Consider the following 20,028-nt stretch of genomic DNA (forward strand, 5'->3'; position numbering starts at 1 on the left):
AGATGGGCCAACCATTAGAGAGACAGAAAGCCAACACCAATTGTAAAAGAAACACATATCTGGACTTATGTTGTCTATAGTTTGGACATCTGCGAAAAATCATTAGTCACAATGCCAACACCTAGCGCTATGCAAAAATGTCTTTTCTAACTATAAAGATTTGTCCTAGCGATGAGTGCTCGCCGATGGAATTCTTTTTTTTTCGAGCGATGCAAAAGAAACTCATTTGTAAACAAACCGTTACAGGGGATGAAATTCGACTTAGATTGAGAATCCCCGAAGCAAAAATTCATGGGTAGACGCACACATATGTTAAATCTGATAAAATATCTTTTCGATATGAACGGTTCGCCAAACATGACCAGAATGACATTCGTCCATTTATGTGGACGGAAAATGCGGTTCACGCATTAGACACATTAGACGCACTTAACCGGCAACTGCTAGCCTGTACGGCTTACTCATCAGATACTATGCCTTCCCAAGTACCACTTACTTGTGTCACAAGCAAGCCGCAGTATCTAAAAATTGCCATCTAAGGATGGGAAAAATACACAACTTGACAGAGCATACTTTCAATAAATCATTATCTAACACTCTACTCACTCTAACTGAAAAAAAAACTCGTCATTTCGTTCATACATAGTTTAATTGTCACTCATCAACTTTGACCACAGTTTATGCCCATAGGGCATTTCGTTCATACATAGTTTAATTGTCACTCATCAACTTTGACCACAGTTTATGCCCTTTTATGCACTTTTCATTGCGCCTAAATCGTTATCCTTCTGAGATTTCATTGCATCATTGCTATTTTAAAACTCAATTGACTTTTAGAAAATGTTAAAAAATTTCTTTCCTTTAGAAGGTATTCGAAAATATGTTTTAAAAATAATTTGAAAAAATTAAAAAACATTTTTTTTTTTTTAAATTAAAAACAAAATAATAATAATAATAACAAAATATTATGTAAAATAAACATTTCATTGATATGTAAAGTGTGAGTGTTGATATTATTAAGAGGGAGAGACGCAGAGAGAAAAATTATTTCATTTCACTCAAATATGACATATACACATGTCGATAATAAATTATTTTTGTTATAGTAATTAATGTAGAGAGTAACAGTAGCGTTAATATTAAATAATTATTTTAATCTTAACTTTTTTTTCTTCTTTTTTTTTTTTGGGAATTTTTCAAGATATACATACATACATGTACATTTTACTTAGTTAAGTATAGAAAATATTTTCGATTTTTTTAATAATAGTATACAGCGGATAAAGTAATAGCATGACATGTTGTAGTTAGTTATTTCATATTTATTTTTGTTTTTGTTTTTTATTTTAAGATCTTTAAGTAATACTTTTAAAGCGTAAAAATTCATTCAAGAAAGAGAGAGAGAGAGAGAGAGAGAGAGAAAGAGGGAGAAAGTGAGAGAAAAAGAGAGAAAGAGTAAGAGAACGATATTAAGTGAAAAATATATATCAAACATTTCAATTTATTTTTTATGTATTTTTCAGTTTTTTTTTTTTTAATTTTACTTTTAATCTAATTATTTCTATAAAAAGTTTTGTTTTGACGTTTCCGTTGCATTGTGTTCGGTATCTTTAAAATTCTTTGATGTTATGGGTGGTCCCCGAGATTCAAATAGTGGCTTACTCATAGCCAATGCTGGATTCATATCGAGTACGGTACGCGGGCTTATTGCGACAATGCTAGCACCGATTGGACCTAAATGCAGAACGTAAATACACAAAATGACAAAAGTTGAGTTTTTTTTTTCTTAGGAAAGTATATAAAAAAAAAAATAAAAATTCATAAATATTTATCAAAAAACATATAAAAAGCTATTAACGGAAGCTCATAAGCAAAAATCATGCCTTATTAAAATATTTGCAGCTTAGTATAGGTAAACAGAAACATGCATTTTAATGCTTTGAAGCCAAGCGAAAAAGAAACATTTATTTAAAAAAATGTTAAATGAAAAGGAATGTGTTTTTTTTTTTTTTTTTTTTCAAATACCCAAGAAGGACTAAAGGAATTATTTTATTATGCAATAGCTCTCGTTTTGTAAACAGATGGAAACCGATCAATCGATCTAACTACCTTCTGTCCATATATCACGCTTGTCAATAATAGTAGTAATCCATGTAGTCTTTGGATATAATAATAAGGCGAACAATAAAATTAATATAAGTCTATCCTTCGTTCCGTATATGAAAGCAAAAGTAAATATAACCAATTTGCGACTGCCTTTAATTGCAATGACACGCTTATAAACAGACTTGATTGGCGATTTCAACCTAACCATTGAATTTAAAGTTCATGACATATTAAGCATTAAGGCTCTTATTCTCTCTCGGCATAAACAGAGATCATATTACTCCTTCTGATAGAATCATGCTTTGCGTAGTAATGTCAGGTACAATGCTCAAGCTCTTACTATTTGTGCAATTTGTACGAGCTTCGACTAAGTGGAGCATTCTGTGACTCGAAAGTGGTTAACGAATGTGGTAAATGTTACTTTGTCTGTTTAATACAAAGAAAATGCTGATAAATTCTGAGAGATAATATCCCTATGGAATATATATGGTGCTAAAGGGGACAAATTAGGATACGGATGACCTGTGGCACGAAATGCGGCTTACTTTTAACAGATAATATCCGGGTAGAATTTCTACGGTGCAAAATGCGGCTACATCCTGACGGATAATATCCGGACACCATATGTATGCAACAAAAAACATGCTGCCCGTCAAAGAAAAGAAGATTAACTAGATGCGATCGCTCCATCCCAACAGAAGCATTTCTGAGCACTACTACGGCCGATGACTGAGCCAATCGCGCAGATCATTAAAACAAAAGCGGTTACGGCTGCGTTCGTATTTCAAAGTATTAGGTCAAAGAAATTTTAGCATCACTGAACTGGAACGTGCTATCAACCTCGTTATATTCGTTCCGCTCGTTCCGTTTTACTTTGCTTTACTGATCACTATTTGCCCTGTTAAGCAACGGCTAAATCTAGAAATGAATGTGGACGGAATGCATATTTCGCCAGAATGACGCTAGCGATAGCCGATATTTTCAATAAAAAAACCCGATAGCGACTTAGTTTCATAAAAGTGAACAGAAAAAGTTTCCTTCCTCAGTATTTTAATAAACTGGAAAAGAAGAAAAATTAGTGGGTATTTGATGTTTAAACCGAGTTAAGCCAATTTTTCGATTTTTTTTTTTTTTTTGCTTAACTATTGTTGATTTGTGAACTAATTTGAATAGGGAATGACTTCTAAGTAATATCTATGGTGAGAAATGTATTAAATGCCAATTTTCACGTAACTCTAAGGATTCTTTTTAAATCTAGATGAAATCAATCAGTTCTAAGTTTAGAAAATAAAAGGGATAACTTAATAAGATATGACGATGCTATGGGAGCATAAAAAAAAAGAGGGAAAAAGAGAGAGAGAGAGAAAGAAAGAGAGAGGTCTTAACACAAAAAACTAACGTTACTAAATTACTCTGAACTGCACTCAGTGTTTGTTCACACACACCCTCCCAATCAGTGTTTTCCTTGCCAACTTTATTCATTTTTTTTCTCTCAGTTTATTTGTTGTAATTTGTTGTAAGGCAGATGTGTTACTATAGGAAATTTTCAAGTGTCACTCTCTGGTTGTGTTTTCTTGTATAAAACATAATTTTCGTTTGTTTTGTTTCTTGAAAATTAAACAAAAAGTTCTTCTGTTGAATTGATTTAGTTAAGGTTATTGTGATTAATTGGTTTTTTTGTTTTGTTTTTCTTTTTTTTTTTTTTTTTTTAGTCAAAACCAAAGGCCACATCTGTAAGATATATAAAAAGGTTGATTAAAGTTGGTTTTAGTTAAAATGTTATATTGATAGAAAAAAAATAAAAATAAAAAAAAAAGTTTTCAAAGATGAAAGAAAGAATATTAAAAAGAACGAATAGATGAAAAATGCATGTAAAAAATATTGCACAATACAAGAAAATCTCAAGCAACGCAGTATGTTTTATTGAAATTGATTATTAAAGGATATAGAAATGAGAATATATGAGAATAACGCATTAAATATCTGACAATAAAATCCTACAAGTAGCAGTTAGCCGTAAACAAAAAAAAAAAAAAAAACAAATTTATTAATTTGGTGTCGCTCGCCGAATAATCGAAAGATGTCACGTTAGACATTCGTTTTGAATTAGAGTCTCGTGAAAAAGCTCTTAAAAAGCTATAAAAAAATGGTATTCCGACTGATCGGTCTCTTTATGGAAAACCTTCATACTTCTATGGATGGAAATCATTCCTAATTTTCCTTCCACACCTTAAGTTCCAGACGCCCTCAAAACTCAAATATTTTATATTTATTTCTATATGTTAACTTTAAATTTAAGAGCTAAGTGCTTATAAATATTTTTTTATTGATAAACTGAATGTAATTGCAGAGAGAAGAGATCTTATCATTCAAAGGTACGAAACAACAGATTTCCAATCATGAAGGCATGAAAGCTTCTTGACTTCGCCTTCATATCTTCGACCATCCGTCAGGTAAGGCTCAAAGGATGCTGGAAAAGCTCTTGCCACATGGTACGCCCAATAATTCGAACTGTGCAATGTTTATGTGTAGGTACTTCGATGTCAAACGTTCTACACAAAGAAAGGAAGTCTGTGCAGCAAGTAGTAGTCCATAACACACTAGCCTGGATTTGCGGTACAACTTAGCTATGGTTCTACTTTCCGATATGTAACCATTTAAGTCACACATATACCAAGTCCGTCTTCCCTATTTGGAGGCATAAATAGAATTCGAACTGAAAAATTCTTATTCTTGCCGCACTTCTGCTTGATCGTCAAACTTTTACGCGTATCAGACAAAAGAATGGAGCGATGTCTGCATCGATCTCTGGAGTATAGCTGACAAAGCCGTCAAGCTATCGGGGGAAGTAATCAACAAAAGTCTACCTAATAGTCCGATTAGTGCGAATATAATGCAGTTAAGTTACAAATTCAATGGATGGATTTCTTTCAATATCAATCCGAGCGTAAATTTCACCGTTCAATAAAGTTAAAAAAAAACAATCGATATATATATATATATATATTCCTACATAGGGATGTCCGAAAATCTCACTGCCGTTAGATCGCTACTTAGATCGATAATGAAAGTGTTCAGTCTTTCAGGCGATATCCTTTTTATATGTAACACGTTGCCGCTTAGAAAGAAATCAGGAAGGGGAAAGAAACAGAGAGTGGCAGTAGTCGGAAAGGGCGTACCGTGTGACCGGTAAACATTATGGCTTTGCAGACTCAAAACTCATTAGATCTACCACAATGCGGCATTCGTAATTAAAGTATAGTCTACCTTCACCGGAATTGAACCCAGGTTATGCTGTTATTGCCTGCACCCTCTTCCCTCATACATTACAACAGATTCAACGATGGAAATTTGCATATGCAGGCTAACAACGGTCTTACAATATCTGCAGATTACCAAAACACAATACTATAGAGCATCGAGATTTAATTATCTGTTTTTTACTATTTTTGTAGGATAAGATTGGTGTGAATATGAAAGATTCGACCACAGCCGGATATAGTTTTCTTATTGCTTTCTTTTGAAATTGTTGCAGTTTTTATTTGTTTCCTTTCTTTCTTTTTGACACGTCAACTCGCTAGAAAGACTTGTCTTTTCAAAATTTATTAAATACTTATCGCGAAATAAAGCATTTTAAGTTTAAAAATGATTATCGGCTTTTATTGCTGTTTAGGGGTTTTTTTCTTTCTTTTTTTTTTTGGCTGGCTATTGTTGAAATCTCATATATTCTTACGGTTTAGTGTGAAATTAATTTAGAGAATGTGTATGAAATGCTTAAAGAGCTGTGAGGATGAAATAAACAAACATACACGCACACGCAGAACGGCACATTCACACGCACATCAAAACGAGTTTTTTTTTTTGCTTTTTTGAAATTATCCATGAATTTGAAGTAAAAACGGTTGGACGCAAGAACCAACACATACCGCATATAAAAAGTTGAGTGTTACGCAATTTGGAAGTTCCCTCCAATTGGATAGTGATATTGATATCATTTATTTATATAAGTGTAATTAGTGTATAGGAAGGAGTAGTATTGATGCTTTTTTATTTTTAGAAGTATATATGTAAAGATATATTCGATATTTTTTTTTTTGCATAAAAATAATCAATAATTTGATTAGAGAAAGTATTTTTTTTTTTTTTTTTTTTTTTTTTTAAACACATACGTACAAATGTATCCTGTACTAAATCCGTGATGTCTTTCTATTCCTTTTCTTTGTTTTGTTTTGTTTTTCTTTTTGTTTTTTCATGTGTCCTGATACGAATATTAATTTATATATATGTTATAGTTATTAATAAAAAGGGAAATTTTTTGCGCTAAGGGTCTTTGCCCGTCAGCGTATCATTGTGAATTTCGCGCTAATGCGCTAATGCGGTTTTGGTAATGCCCGTTAACGTATCATTGCGAATTCCGGATATTGTTTTTTTTTTTATTTTATTAAGCTTTGGTTTCGTTTAGATTAGATGTTAGAAATCGGATTTTGTTGACTTTTTTCTGAGGCGGTGTTGTCTGTGATGCTTTGTATGTTGTTATTGTTGACGATGAATCATTCGAGGAGGTAGACAAAAGCCGATGCTGCTGCTGATGTAGTTGCTGTTAATTTCAAAGTAGGCTTGCCATTTTACCTTCACGATTCTTGCTAAGCATAGCCGTGTATTCATCTATATTCATATATATATTTATATATAAATATATATATATATGTATATATATACATATTCATGTGTGTACATAAGTTTTTACAAAAATTTACAAAATAGAAAATAATTTTAAAAAGATAGAATTAATTAGTAAAGCTGCAAATGGAGCAACATAGGAAGAATCATAAGAATTTTTTTAAAAGATTCCTTAGTTTCTTGTACAAAAAAAAAAAAAAAAAAAAAAAAATCTAAGAAAAGAAACGAACAAATTCCTATTTAAAGCCAAGCTAAGCGCAAACGGTATCACACGCGTTTATTCAAGTAAGTATTTTTTTTATAAGTGAAATTTTCGATTTTCAGCTTAGCCTTTTTATTTATCTATTCGCCTTTTTGCTGTGCTCTGTGATTAACATTTAAGTTATTAAGTGTGTTAACAGTGGCGGCGGTTTTACGTAAAGAAACGATTCTTTTTATGAATAAATTCTATTTACAAAAATATACAAATGTTTTAAGGTTAAGTTTGCATCATTTATTCCATTTGAATTTGATATCCCTTTTTTATGTATTTTTGCCAATATACTTCACTGGTGATGTTCCCTGAGTTATGATTTCTATTTTTAAACATTTGATGTGTAAAAGACACATTTTAGATGAAACTTACCCGATTTAGGACTCACTAAATCTTTGGTCTTATTATTCATGCGACGTGGTCCGGTACCACCAGAGCCCATGGGTCCAGAGTTGGGACCGGAACCAGGTGTACCACAAGCACTCACAGCTCCTGTTTGACAACAAAAGTAAAAAGATAAAAAAAATATATTCCACCTTCCATTTTAACGATAACATGCAGAGAAATCAGAAATCAGAAAATATTTACGTATTATAAAATTCCTCATAACTTATTATTTAAATTTTATTAAGATATTTTTTGATAAATTTTAACTTTTATAAAATAGAAAAAAAAGGCTAACAATGCATTTTCTTTTAGACGCTTTGGCGCTTTTTGTGCGCCATGTATGTGTTCACTTTTATTTGTGTCACGTTGGGGCTTTCCGTTTAATAATTTCCGTTTAATAATTTAATTAAAACTCGAAAAATAATCGGTTGGGTGAACGGGAAAAACAAACAAAAGAATAAGGGGACGGATATACAGATCGACTAACAAATAGCCGCGTACCAGGCAACCAAATGTAACTAAACGAACGTTTCGATGTTTGTCGACACAAAAAAAAATACTTGTATTTGTAGACGTACATATATATATATATATGTAAACATATACAAGCACGCGAGTGTATATCTGTATATGTATATATATATATATATATTTGTGTGTTTGTGTTGTTGTTGTATTACTGTATGTATATGCATACATGCATTCTGGTCTTTACAAACAATATAACAAATTAGCATTGTCCCATCACGCACGGGGATGGGTTTAACGCAGCGTATGAGTATTATTTTAAAACGAACACTACACTTTTAAATGAGTTTTGGTTTAGTAGTATTTAAAATAGTTTCTGAAAACTAAAAATGAAGAAAAATAATTTCCTAACTTACCTGGCAATCTGGGTGGACGGGGCTGTTCGACCGGAAGTACACGTCTTCGTTTCTTTGGCAGTTTTGCACGTGCTTGTGTGTGTGAATAGTACATAGCGAAATTACTAACAATAACCGGTACTGGCAGTGCAATTGTTAGGACACCGGCTAGAGCACATAAAGCGCCCACAAACATACCGATATAAGTTTTTGGCACCATATCACCATAGCCGACTGTGGTCATAGTAACTAATGCCCACCACAAACCTAACGGTATACTATTGAAATCGTTATGCGGATTCGTTTGTATACGTTCAGCATAATAAACCAGACTGGCAAATATAACGATGCCTAAGACTAGGAAAAATACCAGTAAAGTTAATTCCTTGGCCGAAGCTCGAAATGTTTGTATTAAGATTTTCAGGCCCGACGAATGACGTGTAAGCTTAAATAAACGCATAATGCGTATAATTGAGAAGAACTCCAAGATGTCAGCGTTCTCCAAATGTGAGGCGAATCGTTGAAGCACTAAATCAATATAAAAGCTAAGTGTGGCTATGTAATCGATTATATTCACAGATGATTTGATGAATTCGCATTTATTAGGTGACGATATAAAACGGACCTTGATTAGGAAAAAAAAAAAAAATTAAAAAAAAATTAAAAAAACAAAAGATAAAATTAATAAATAATAAATTAGCCATAAACATTATTATCGTACCAATATCTCGAATGTGAACCACGCATTGCAAACGCATTCAATGTAAAAAAATGCTATATGAGCATTTGTCTGCGTTTTATCTAAGAACCAGGCCGAACTGCCATTGGCCGTACGTACAGTTATATTGCGTACAAAAGGTACACGCATATCAGGATGGGTTTTCAAGCAAAACGATAATATTGAAATGCATATGAAGAATACCGAAACGACTCCAATAATCTGTAAAATCAATGCAAATATACAAATAAAAAACAAAAAAAAAAACAAAAAATATTGAGCTTTTTTTATCAATTTCGTTTTACACAAACAATTGCATATATATAAAAACCTTAGCTGCATTGGAACTATAGGGTTCATCAAAAAGTGACCATATGCGTGGTTTCATTTCTTGCCACCATGATAATGTACCTTTGTAGTAGTCTTCTTCGAAACCAAATTTACGAGCTAACTCCTCTTCGGACGGTTTTTCTGTATCCAAATCTAAACGATCTAAAACGGCTAATGTCTCTTGAGTGTCGCGATGCTATAAAAAAAATTAAAGGCAATCGAATGTAAATTTGAATTTTTACATAACTTGTATAGTAGGGTATTGGGGAACCTGCGTATACGTCATCCAACAGCATGGTTCAACTTGATTTGAATCTAATCCCCAAAATTCTAATTCCTCTTCGAAAAGTGGTCCACAAACATCCGTTGGATAATGCAATTTGCCCGTTCTGGATGAAACAAGAAAATATCAATATTTTTAATTGTATGACTGTAACAGAAGATTAATCGCTTATCATTACATCGTATCATTTCTCGACCGAGATCTATCAAGTTCTTAAATAATTCTATAGAATAGTTTGATTATTTTAAAAGAACGCTTATGATCGCCTATCAAAGCAGGAAACAATCGAAACTCTCGCTTAACAATATTGATTTTGCAAGGCCCACTAGTTCATATGAAATGGATGGCTCTGAGCTGAACTGACGTAGCATGTATAGAATAGTCTTAGGATTGTTGAAATGGTAAACTAGCTAATATATCTTATAAAAAGTCCTACAACCTCTGCATTTGTTTGAGTGGAGCAACCACTCACGGTTGTATTAGTTTTCTAAGCAACTCTAGGGACTGATGGACTTCGGCAGATCTACATCAACAATAAAGTATGAAGTCACCATTACGTACATATTAGCGCTTTCGGTCAAGAAGGGATTTACCTAAGATGTTTGCCTTTCTTGCACTCCTCCATTTTGTGGTCCCCTCACGCATAACCGGCCTGAAACTTCTCAAACTTTCGTTTCCAAAACTCTGAGAAGTACATAAAGCCTAAAGCCTTTTCACCCTTACGATGTTTATCTTTGATAAGATGTGCTATCCACTAGAATCTACAGATAGAAGCGTCTGCCTTCAATTCGAAAATCCATAAAAAACTCTTATCCACGTACTGATTTTGTAGTTAACAGACTTCCATAATTGCACGACCGTGAAAGAAAAAAATACCTTTCAAATGAGTTTTTCTCATATATAGCGCTATACCGTCTTAATGACGAATAACTGAATAAACCCAGATTTCGGGGATGAGTAAGAAAATATATATCACACAGTATAATGGGAATTGCTCTGGTACCTTCATAGAGACACAATAGATGGCCCAATCAACTGTTTGTCTATCATATTTTCGAAACTGTATTTCTTTTAAGTAAAATAACATAAGTAACATAATTATCGAGAAAATTATCAATGAAAACATGAACGTATGTATATTCACGTAGTGCCATGCCTTCTCAAAGGCAACGGACGACAACCAGGACAGCAAATTTTTCTTGATTGAATTGAATATGAACAAACTAAAAACTTATGAACGGACAAGCCTGGCCATAAATTAGCCTACGTCACATCACAAAACTTCACAACCCGACGTTTTTAGTATGTGGGAGATCGTAAAGACGGTCATTCAATAAATAGGAGATGAGATTATAAGCTGCTTCAATCTGGCTGGATGAGTGATTCAATTCTCTTTCAACCGCCAAGTAACACGATTAAAGCACACTACAAAGAAAAAGTGCCCGAAGTTAATCAACAAGAAAGGCCGCTCAGCCTAACACAAAAAGATGATAGACTACAAACATACTATTAAGACATATTATTAGGACATATTATTCGGCAAATTTTGATCCATCTATTGCATAGCTTGGCCCTCGCCATACACCACTAGCACTTAATTCAGTCGCCGCACAGATCTTCTAAGGACGGAAAGCCGACTACAAGAAAAGATCAAGTTTTCGCCCAAAAGCTCCTGAAAGTTCTGCAGCGAGGATCTAATTATTTTACCTGATTAGAATGGCATTTATTTAATGCAATAAAGTTTTCCCCTTACCTAACATAAATCCTATCCATATTTGCCGGGATTATTCTCTTACCTGTAATAATTTAAAACTTGTGCAAATACGCCAGGATGCCGATCAAAGAAGTATTCATTCAGAATTGGATCGTAATTGGCTAACGCCTCGGTGAGTCTTGATAATCTTGTGGCTGGAATTTTTTTAAGTGTAGCCTTATAGGTTTCGTGTCGTATGCCGCCCACATTCAAAACAACCCGATTTTCCGAATCCATATTTATCAAATTCATAGCTGCATGTGAGCGTGAATAATAGGAATTTTTTTTCGGTATATAAGTCATGACTGCGAATAAAACGGAACAAAGGAATAACTATGAGATATGTTATAACAAACCTTCCTTTCCAAGCCAGCTAATAATAAACGATGTCGAAGAAGTAGTAGAGAACTTCAATGATATAAATGATAGATGCGTTAAAAGTTTACTAGTCTTCTAGACTCCTACTAGCGCAACGATTAACGGCGGCGGCAGCAGCAGCAGCAGCAGCAGCAGCAGCAGGAGCAGCAGAAGCTTTATACTTAAAACCTCATCTTATACATAGATTTACGTGTATTTATGTATGTTAGTACGTCAAAGCTTATTTGCATGTAATAAAATGTATTAGCTGTCAGGCAAAAACATCTTGATATAGTTTTTCTGTTTTTTTACATCGAGTTACACGTTACTTTTCTTTATTTATAGCTCCTGTAAGGGGAAATGAGAATTTATTGTTACACTTAAGTGTACGTACACACAAAAACACACACAAACGCACACATACACACACAAGCATTTGTAAAAAGAGATATTGCATTTTTGTTATTGGAATTAATAAGAAATTTTAGTGTTTTTCTTGTCTTTTTTTTTTTTTTTTTTTGTCTTTTTCTTTCAACGCAAAGCAAAACTGTATATCTGTCGTTTACCTTTGAAAACAACACGTGGTTGATTCTTTTTTTCTTTAAGGTTAATGAACTGAACAAAAATGCGCGATACATAAACGGATAAAATAAAGAGAAGAAGAAGAGAAGCGAGAGAATACAAATTTAATTTTTTTTGTTATGCCTTCGTTGTTTTTGGCTTTTTTACTTGAATTCTGTTCACGCTATCTCCTCCATACATACGCATTCACACAACCATATACAATTATCCTTAAATTATTGCACCCCATGCAATGCTCTGCTAAGCTGTCGACCTGCTTTATTTAGCATGAAAGCTGTTGCTTTCTTCATATGTCTCATGATTTACATCAGCACTGTTCGGTAAGGAAAAGAAAATGCGCGTTTTACCGAAAAAAAAAAAATAAAATGAAAAATGAAAAAAAAAAAAAATGAAAAATGAAAAATATTTTTGAAACATTATGCGCATGTTTTGCTATATTATATATGAAAAATTAAAATGATTTTTACAGCCTTTTATTAAAATTGAATAATGAAAAAAAAAGAAAAAAGAAAACTTATAACCATATTTAGTTCTCACAATTTTCTAAATATCTTGAATCATTTTAATAAGAAATTCTATTTTTATAGAAATTTTATCTGATAAACATAAACAATATTTAATATCAACAAATATTAAAAAATGCAACAACAATATATTGAAAAACGTCTTTATTAGAAAACTACAAGTATACACGCTAGCGCCAATATTTTGAAAGCGCAGCAAGAGGTGCACTCACATTTACACAAACTAACGATGTAACAATGTTTAAATAACAATTGTTTGATTTCTTAAAAACGCATTATCATAAGCTTTATAACACAACATACCAAAATGGAACAGTTAACCGTCTTCTAACGTATAAATCATATACATATGAATTTGATGAATATGTAAGATTGCGGAGCTTTAATAAGAAGGGGACGCATTCATATTTAAATGTATTTACACGAATTTTGTTCCCAAAAACTCTTAGAGATCCAATTACAAGTGATTAAGTTTAAAGGACATTCTATTTGAAAAATAAAAATCATAATCCATCACTCATTAAACAAAATTAAGGTAAAGTATTTTGTTAAATGTAAAAATAACAGTTAATCAAATGAGTTTCTTAATTGACTTTAAGAAGTATTTGTTCAAGAATTTAAATCAATATCTGTTATAGTTAACAAAATGTATGTTTTGCTACCGCGTGTATTGTGTTTATGTGAATGTATGCAGTCGCCAAGAGTACTTTTTATTGTGCCGCTCGATTCAACATTATTATCTGAAATCATTTAAGCTTGTCTGTCCATCCGTCTGTCTGTCTGATAATTGCCAACTCAAAGATCGCAATTTTGGAGATAATTTGATAAGATTGATAAGACAAAGTCTTCTTAAAGTGGACTAGATCGGATTACTCTTGCGCCCTCGTTTCCCATGTAATGGCTTGTTTTAGGAAAGTCATTATGCGAAAAACATTGCAAATAGTATTTTTGGGCATTCCAAATTGGGGTGATCCTTGCCCGGCTATAATTTGTTTACTTAATTTTTGCATATTATAGATATAGTTGAAGGCCGTAGCATGAAAAACAGGTAATAAAACAAGCCGTTATTCTAAAAAGGACAAAAAAAGGTAGAAAAACAAAATTTTCGTGCTCTGTAATATGGCGCAACTGATTTCTTCCATTTTCAAGGCAAATGTTTTTACCATATGGGCATGCGCGCCTTATAGGCGTGTCTTTTGAAAAGTTTTGATCAATTGGAAATTGTTTTGCAAACTTGCAGACGATGCCTTCATTTTTGCTGAAGCACAAATGCTACAAAATTGCGCAAACAGGCAGATGGACAGATGAATAGGCGGACATGTTTCGTTGTATTTCAAATTTGAAACCGCCCTCGAATTTGCATACTTTATGGGGCTTTTGAACCCCGTTTCTGCCAGTTATGCAGGTATTGAAAAAACAATTCAATTTGAATACACTAAAATATTAGGTAGGCGGGGTAAATTTTTTCCATATTTGTATACAAATGCTATAGAATATCTGATGGAATTTTTGTACATATATTTGCCATAGTTTATGAGCAATGAGCAAAAAAACACTTTTCCATTCCTTTTGAACAACAGAGATGTCCTCAGTTTACGTGGTGCTGTGGACGTGTCCTCCGACCGATTTGGCCCATTTTCAATGCCAACTTGCGTGCAAGAACTTTCAATGCTTCTGCTAAATTTGAAGTCGATAGCTTCATTTTTAACGCAACGAAAATGTTTACAACCGACATTATACAGACGGACAGACGAAGAGACGGACATGCTTACATCGTTTTAGAATTTGATGCTGATCAAGAATACTTAAGCTTTGCGGGGTCTCCGATGCTTCCTTCTGGGCGTTGCAAACGTTTTGACAAAACGAATTTACCCCCAATCTCCCTCGGTATAAAAAGTACAATACAGCTGAAAATTGTAAGCGCACGTCCAATATAGTCGGTACGCTGCGTAAGAAAACATTCGGCCGAGTTCAAAAAGTTTCTCAACCATCTACGGTTAACGGAAGAAAGCGTCCATTGCAATCTATGCATGTAGTACTGGTTTTATTTCGTTTGGCTGAACTCATCCAACACTACACTTCATTCATTCACATAAAACTAATTTAAAAATTAATGTAAAGGAAAAACTTAAGTAATACGTCTTAAAATAATACTAAAGCGACAATAAAAAAATAAAAGTAAAAATAATCAAGAATAAGAGGCAATTGCAAAAATTCTTACTAGCAATAAGATATCCTTGGCTTACAATTGAATAGGAAGCGAACAAAAGCGGAGAGGTGCTCTTGAGAAACTTTTTCAAAATTCAATTTCCTTGACAGCGAGTATAAGCGAGAATTATAGATTAGTGTGCAAACTACACATGACAGCAATACAGAATTCAATGAATCATAAAATCCACAAAGATTATTATCAACGCTGGATCAATTAATTTTACCGGCGCAAAGTTAGACTGTTAATATTGAGTTAATCGCTTGATGGAAGAAATCTCGCGGAAAAACTAAAAAGATCTTAACGGGCAATGAATAAATAATAATTGTTAGCGGACATTAAGTCCACAAGCGTGTTGCACGAATAGTATTAAATTGAATGACCTCTTGACTGGAATATACAGTGGAAAAATGCAAAGTATTTGGCAGGAGAATAAAATCCAAGGGATTGATCGGCATTTTTATCGTTATCTAATCAAATCGTCAAATACAATGAAAGAATCATTAGGCTGAGGTAAGTCGGTATCGTTGCGACGACGAAGAACATTGTAAGTCAATAGAAGTTAGCGAAGCTGGAGATGTGTTCGGTTAGGTGGCTGGCATACCTTTAATAAAAATGTTCTACGGGATACGCATCAACCGGATGCGTATTCGCATTCGAAAGTAAATTAATTTCATTCTGTGCAAATAATGCCAAGTTTTTGTGCTAAGAATAAAAGCAATCATGCCCATAGTAAACAAAAAACAGTTGGTTTCCTAAAAAAAATGGGCAGAGGAAAAAAAGGACATTTGCAAGAGTTGGGAGGAAAACCCATGGAAAGGAAAGTAGAACAAGCACAGGAAAATTTGACTTTTTAAATAAATATTTAGAAGAAGAAAACTTGCGAATATATATATATATATATATATGTATATATGTATATCTTGTTTACTTTATTTCACTTTAAATTATTTTCTTTTTTATTAAGAAAATCAAAATTTTGTTTACGTTACTTTTACTGAATGTTGTTTTGAATTTAGGAAAATCATATATGAAAGTGGAGCCAAGTTCGAATTGTTAACTTTGTTTGAATTATAAATTGTTTTTGTCGAATTTTTTGTGAAAATTTTATATAGAGTGCAACACAAATAGCGCAAATTGCTTTCATTTTCTTCCTCATCATTAATAGTTCAAAACCGTAGAATGTATTGAATTCACATTAATTCTGTCAGCCCACACTTACCAGAGACCGCGCAGAGAGGTCATGCATTATTATTAACTTTTCGTAAGTCATAGTCTTATCAGCGTAATCTTCTCATTGCAGAAAATCAAAACAAAATGTGTAACGCTTTAATAAACATTTATTTTGAACAAGCCTTACATACCTCATTTAATCCTTTGAAAGCTTTTTTTCTTAGAAGGCAACATTTTATTATTTTATAGCATGAAAATTATACAAATAAACAATTCTAAACAAATTGAAACTACGGTTAAAAGCATTTTCTAAAGAGATCACGGTTCGCCTGGCTAATCGTATAATTAGTTACAAAATATATAAAAAGAAGTTACTGTTAACACAAGTAAAGGCAATATAAAGGGTCAGGGTGTATTGTTAAATCTGAGGGTGGCCCATACGATTTTTCCCGCCACACTATATATGACCTTAAAACGGGTATGTTTATCTATTGTTCGTGTACGGCATTGATTTCAGTCGTCTCACAACTCTTTCAAAGCACATTTCGTTGACGACATAGTCTCTTTTAAAATCTTTTCTTACGGTATTCAATATGGTTAGCCAAAAGATGCATTTGCGGTCAATTATGCTTCATTTCTTAAAAAACGGAAGCAGTGTAGACGAGATTGCATTCGCCATTTGTAGAAGCAGTACTACGACTATTAGAACCGCCTACAATTGATGTAAGAAGTTTAGAGCCGACAATATCGATTTGAATGATGAAGACCGAAGCAGTCGTCCAGCAAACGACGGATACGGACCTGATCAAGAGCATGCTCGCTGAAAATCCGCTATAAAGTCTACGCGAGGTAGTAAATGCCACTCCCGTTACCCGGACAGCGGTACATAATTATTTAATTAAGATGGGATATGTGATCGGTATGAAGTTTGGGTTCCGCATCAATTGACGCAGACGGTGTCTCTACATGCGATTTGATTCTTCAGCGGCGTGAAAAAAATTTCTCTTTAAAGAGGATTCCCAATCGAGCCAAGGAAGATCGATCTTCAACTAATGCGAAGCCAGGACTTCATACTGAGAAAGTTCTCTTGTACGTTTGGTGGGACTGGAAAGGTGTAGTGTACTACGAGCTCCTTCCATAAGGCGAAACGATCAATTTGCAAAATATTGCAATCATTTCGATAAATTGGCGGCCGCCATAGCCGGAAAACGGCCAAAATTGACGAGATTTCGTTTTTCATCCCTTAAGACAGAAACTCTTGCAGTTTGATTGGGACGTTCTACCTCATCCTCCGTAATCCCTAGACCTTACCTCGCGATAAATGCCAGAAATTCGAAAGCAAAATAAAAACGCACCTCGACGAATATTTTGCAAAGAAGTCTCAACAATTTTGGAAAGAGGGTATAATGAAACATCCTGAGAGATGGAAGAAGGTAACAGAGTAAAACAGTTCATATATAACACAGTAGATCAACCTTAAACAACGAATATCGTCTTTTGATAGCGCAGCGAAAGAATGGAAGAAACTTATGAGACACTCTTACAAATTACGTGACCCTAAAGTTACTCATGCAACCACTTTTCCGAAAAAGACGTTAACGTCGTAAAAGACGTCGAAAATGTGGTCCGATACGATTCAGATAGTGATTCCGAACCGATGGACATAATCAAAAGTGACTCTATCCCATGTCCTTATGGGTATTGCATGCATCCGCACAAATTTAATATAACCCTTTCAAAGCTTTACAATTCGATCGTAGGAACAACATAAATGGCCTACGAGAAGTAGGTTTATAGGTAGATTTTTGTCTGCTCTTCCCCTTCTAACGTTTCAACTTGTAAAATTTTACCATGTAAATTTCCAATGGGTATAGTTAAGCACACAAATATTGATCAATTATCCAATTTTTCCTATTCAAGGTTTGGAATCGGTCGCAACAGTTTTAAGTGCACTAGACTTGATACTAAATTACTAACTCATTTTTACCATGCCGGTAAGGCATGGAATGTTTAAAAACATTGTTGAAAAATTCGAATCATCTTTTTTAGTACGGTAGTTACAGTTCCTGCATTAACACGGTAGTAACGAATAAATCGAGTATCGGCAAGAGGGCTTGTCATTATCCTTTTTTTTTTTGCCGCCTAAACGTGAAAGCGTATTTATTGCGTACTTTTTTAAAGCCAATCAGCGAACAAAACCCAATGCCGATGTTAAAAAAGTGTAAAACAAGTTGAAGCGTTGTAAACGGGCAGGGCCGGCCAGTAAATATCGTAAACTACTTCACAACGACTTTTACGAAATGCGACGATACATGGGAAGTGGTTTTAAAAATTATTCGATCTCGTTCATTGTCAATAGGCTTCACTATGCGGCTGAAACATGCCACGCTCTATCAATTTTCATTAAAATTGTTCTCTCTCTCAAATCTATTCGATACATAAGACCGATGCATAACCTGTACAACAAGTGTTATAAGTTATAAGAAGTACATTTTCTAGAAGATATTTAAAATTCGCTTTAAGACAAAATCAAATAATAATATTTCGTAGCCATTATTAAATGCAATTCAATATTTTGTTTAATGTTATATTAAAATCATATCCACAACATTATGAACATTATTTTAGTGATGTTACATTGCATGAATATATCGGAGAAATCGTTTGTTTTATATTATACGCAAGGCTACCCGTATGATTACACTATATATGTAGAAATAAAAAAATTTTTGTTTATTTCTTCTGGATACATTTTTTATTTTTTTTTGTTTTTAGTTTTTCTTAGTATACACACATGACCCATATGATTCCAGTGAATTAAGGTAATAAATTCTGAAGACCGCTCTCAAAAAAAAAACAAAATAACAATTTAAACGATTTCAAACATACAAATATGTGCTACAGAATCAATTGAATTGCGTTAGATGTGCGATATTTGTTTTTTTTTCTTTTTTTTTTTAAACAATTTCTTCATTAATTAATTATTATTAATATATTTGAATATAAAATTTTTATAGACTTTTTATAATATCTAAAAAAAAAAAAAAAAAAAAAAAAATTTAATGCTCATATAAGCATACGCTTAACACTAACTAACTCTTCCGATATGAACTTCATCGATTTTTCTAGCTTTAGTTATGACCAACAAATGTCGGCTCAACATATGCAGGATTTTTCCTTTTTTCTTTAAATAAATTAAGAGAACGGATTAATTTCTTATGATAACTGCCAGTTAAATAGATATTCGCGAAGTTTTCCTTTTTTTCATTCAAAAATAAAAAAAAAAAAAAAATATACATATATATATGTATATATAAATATATATTAAACGAGTCAACACACCTTCTTTAAATGATTTTTTAAGAAATTTTGATTTTTATTTTCTTTTATATTTTAATTTATCTTTTTAAAGATGCGTTTGTTCCCGTTAATTTTTTAAATTTTTCCTTATAGTCGTACTTAAAAAAAAATGCGATTTTCTACTCGTCAGCTACTTTACTAAACTAATGTATTATCGCTCTTCGTAACGCAAACATTTGTAAAGGCGCAGGCACCAACTACTACTACTACTACTACTACGACCGCTACGACTACTAATACTATCACCATTAAGTACTCTTCTCATTCGCATATAAACTTACTCAGCGGTCATGTATATCATGTATATAGTTGCGAGACTTGTGCGGCTTGTGTTAATCTACTCAACATACTCCCCCACATGCAATTTTGTATGAAGGCATTCATAGTGACACATCTACATGCACATAGATACAGATATCGTATTTATAGTTACTCGATTTGGTTCACCAT

General features: G+C 33.1%; 1 protein-coding gene across 7 annotated transcripts; it reads right to left on the reverse strand.

Moving 5' to 3' along the window:
* Positions 1-1,523: 1,523 nt before the first annotated feature.
* LOC119633118 (potassium voltage-gated channel protein Shaw) lies at positions 1,524-19,587 on the reverse strand. Of its 7 annotated transcripts, none has more exons than XM_038026375.1 (9): positions 19,561-19,587; positions 11,730-12,078; positions 11,417-11,627; positions 9,609-9,726; positions 9,339-9,533; positions 9,011-9,229; positions 8,311-8,914; positions 7,412-7,531; positions 1,524-1,734 (listed from the first exon to the last, which is right to left on the reverse strand). In XM_038026375.1, exons 3-9 carry the CDS (start codon positions 11,623-11,625, stop codon positions 1,562-1,564), a joined length of 1,638 nt encoding a protein of 545 aa, XP_037882303.1. In that variant the 5' UTR covers positions 11,626-11,627; positions 11,730-12,078; positions 19,561-19,587; the 3' UTR covers positions 1,524-1,561. The 7 variants fall into 7 exon arrangements, 4 of the variants coding, with proteins under 4 accessions (XP_037882303.1, XP_037882301.1, XP_037882302.1 ...); XR_005246847.1 differs by adding an exon at positions 3,506-3,837 and having other exon boundaries at positions 1,646-1,734; positions 11,417-12,078; XR_005246849.1 differs by adding an exon at positions 3,552-3,837 and having other exon boundaries at positions 1,648-1,734; positions 11,417-12,078.
* Positions 19,588-20,028: the final 441 nt, after the last annotated feature.

This window comes from Glossina fuscipes, unplaced genomic scaffold (assembly GCF_014805625.2).
Source record: "Glossina fuscipes isolate IAEA_lab_2018 unplaced genomic scaffold, Yale_Gfus_2 2, whole genome shotgun sequence".
NCBI lineage: Eukaryota > Metazoa > Arthropoda > Insecta > Diptera > Glossinidae > Glossina > Glossina fuscipes.

Bases quoted from the DNA above. Each gene is read 5' to 3' on its own strand.
- LOC119633118 (XM_038026373.1), bottom strand. From the start codon at position 11,676: ATGACTTATATACCGAAAAAAAATTCCTATTATTCACGCTCACATGCA. The intron at 8,915-9,010 runs GTACGATAATAA...TTCCTAATCAAG, and splicing joins GGTTCACATTCGAGATATTG to GTCCGTTTTATATCGTCACC. The intron at 7,532-8,310 runs GTAAGTTAGGAA...GTTGTCAAACAG, and splicing joins CCGTCCACCCAGATTGCCAG to GAGCTGTGAGTGCTTGTGGT.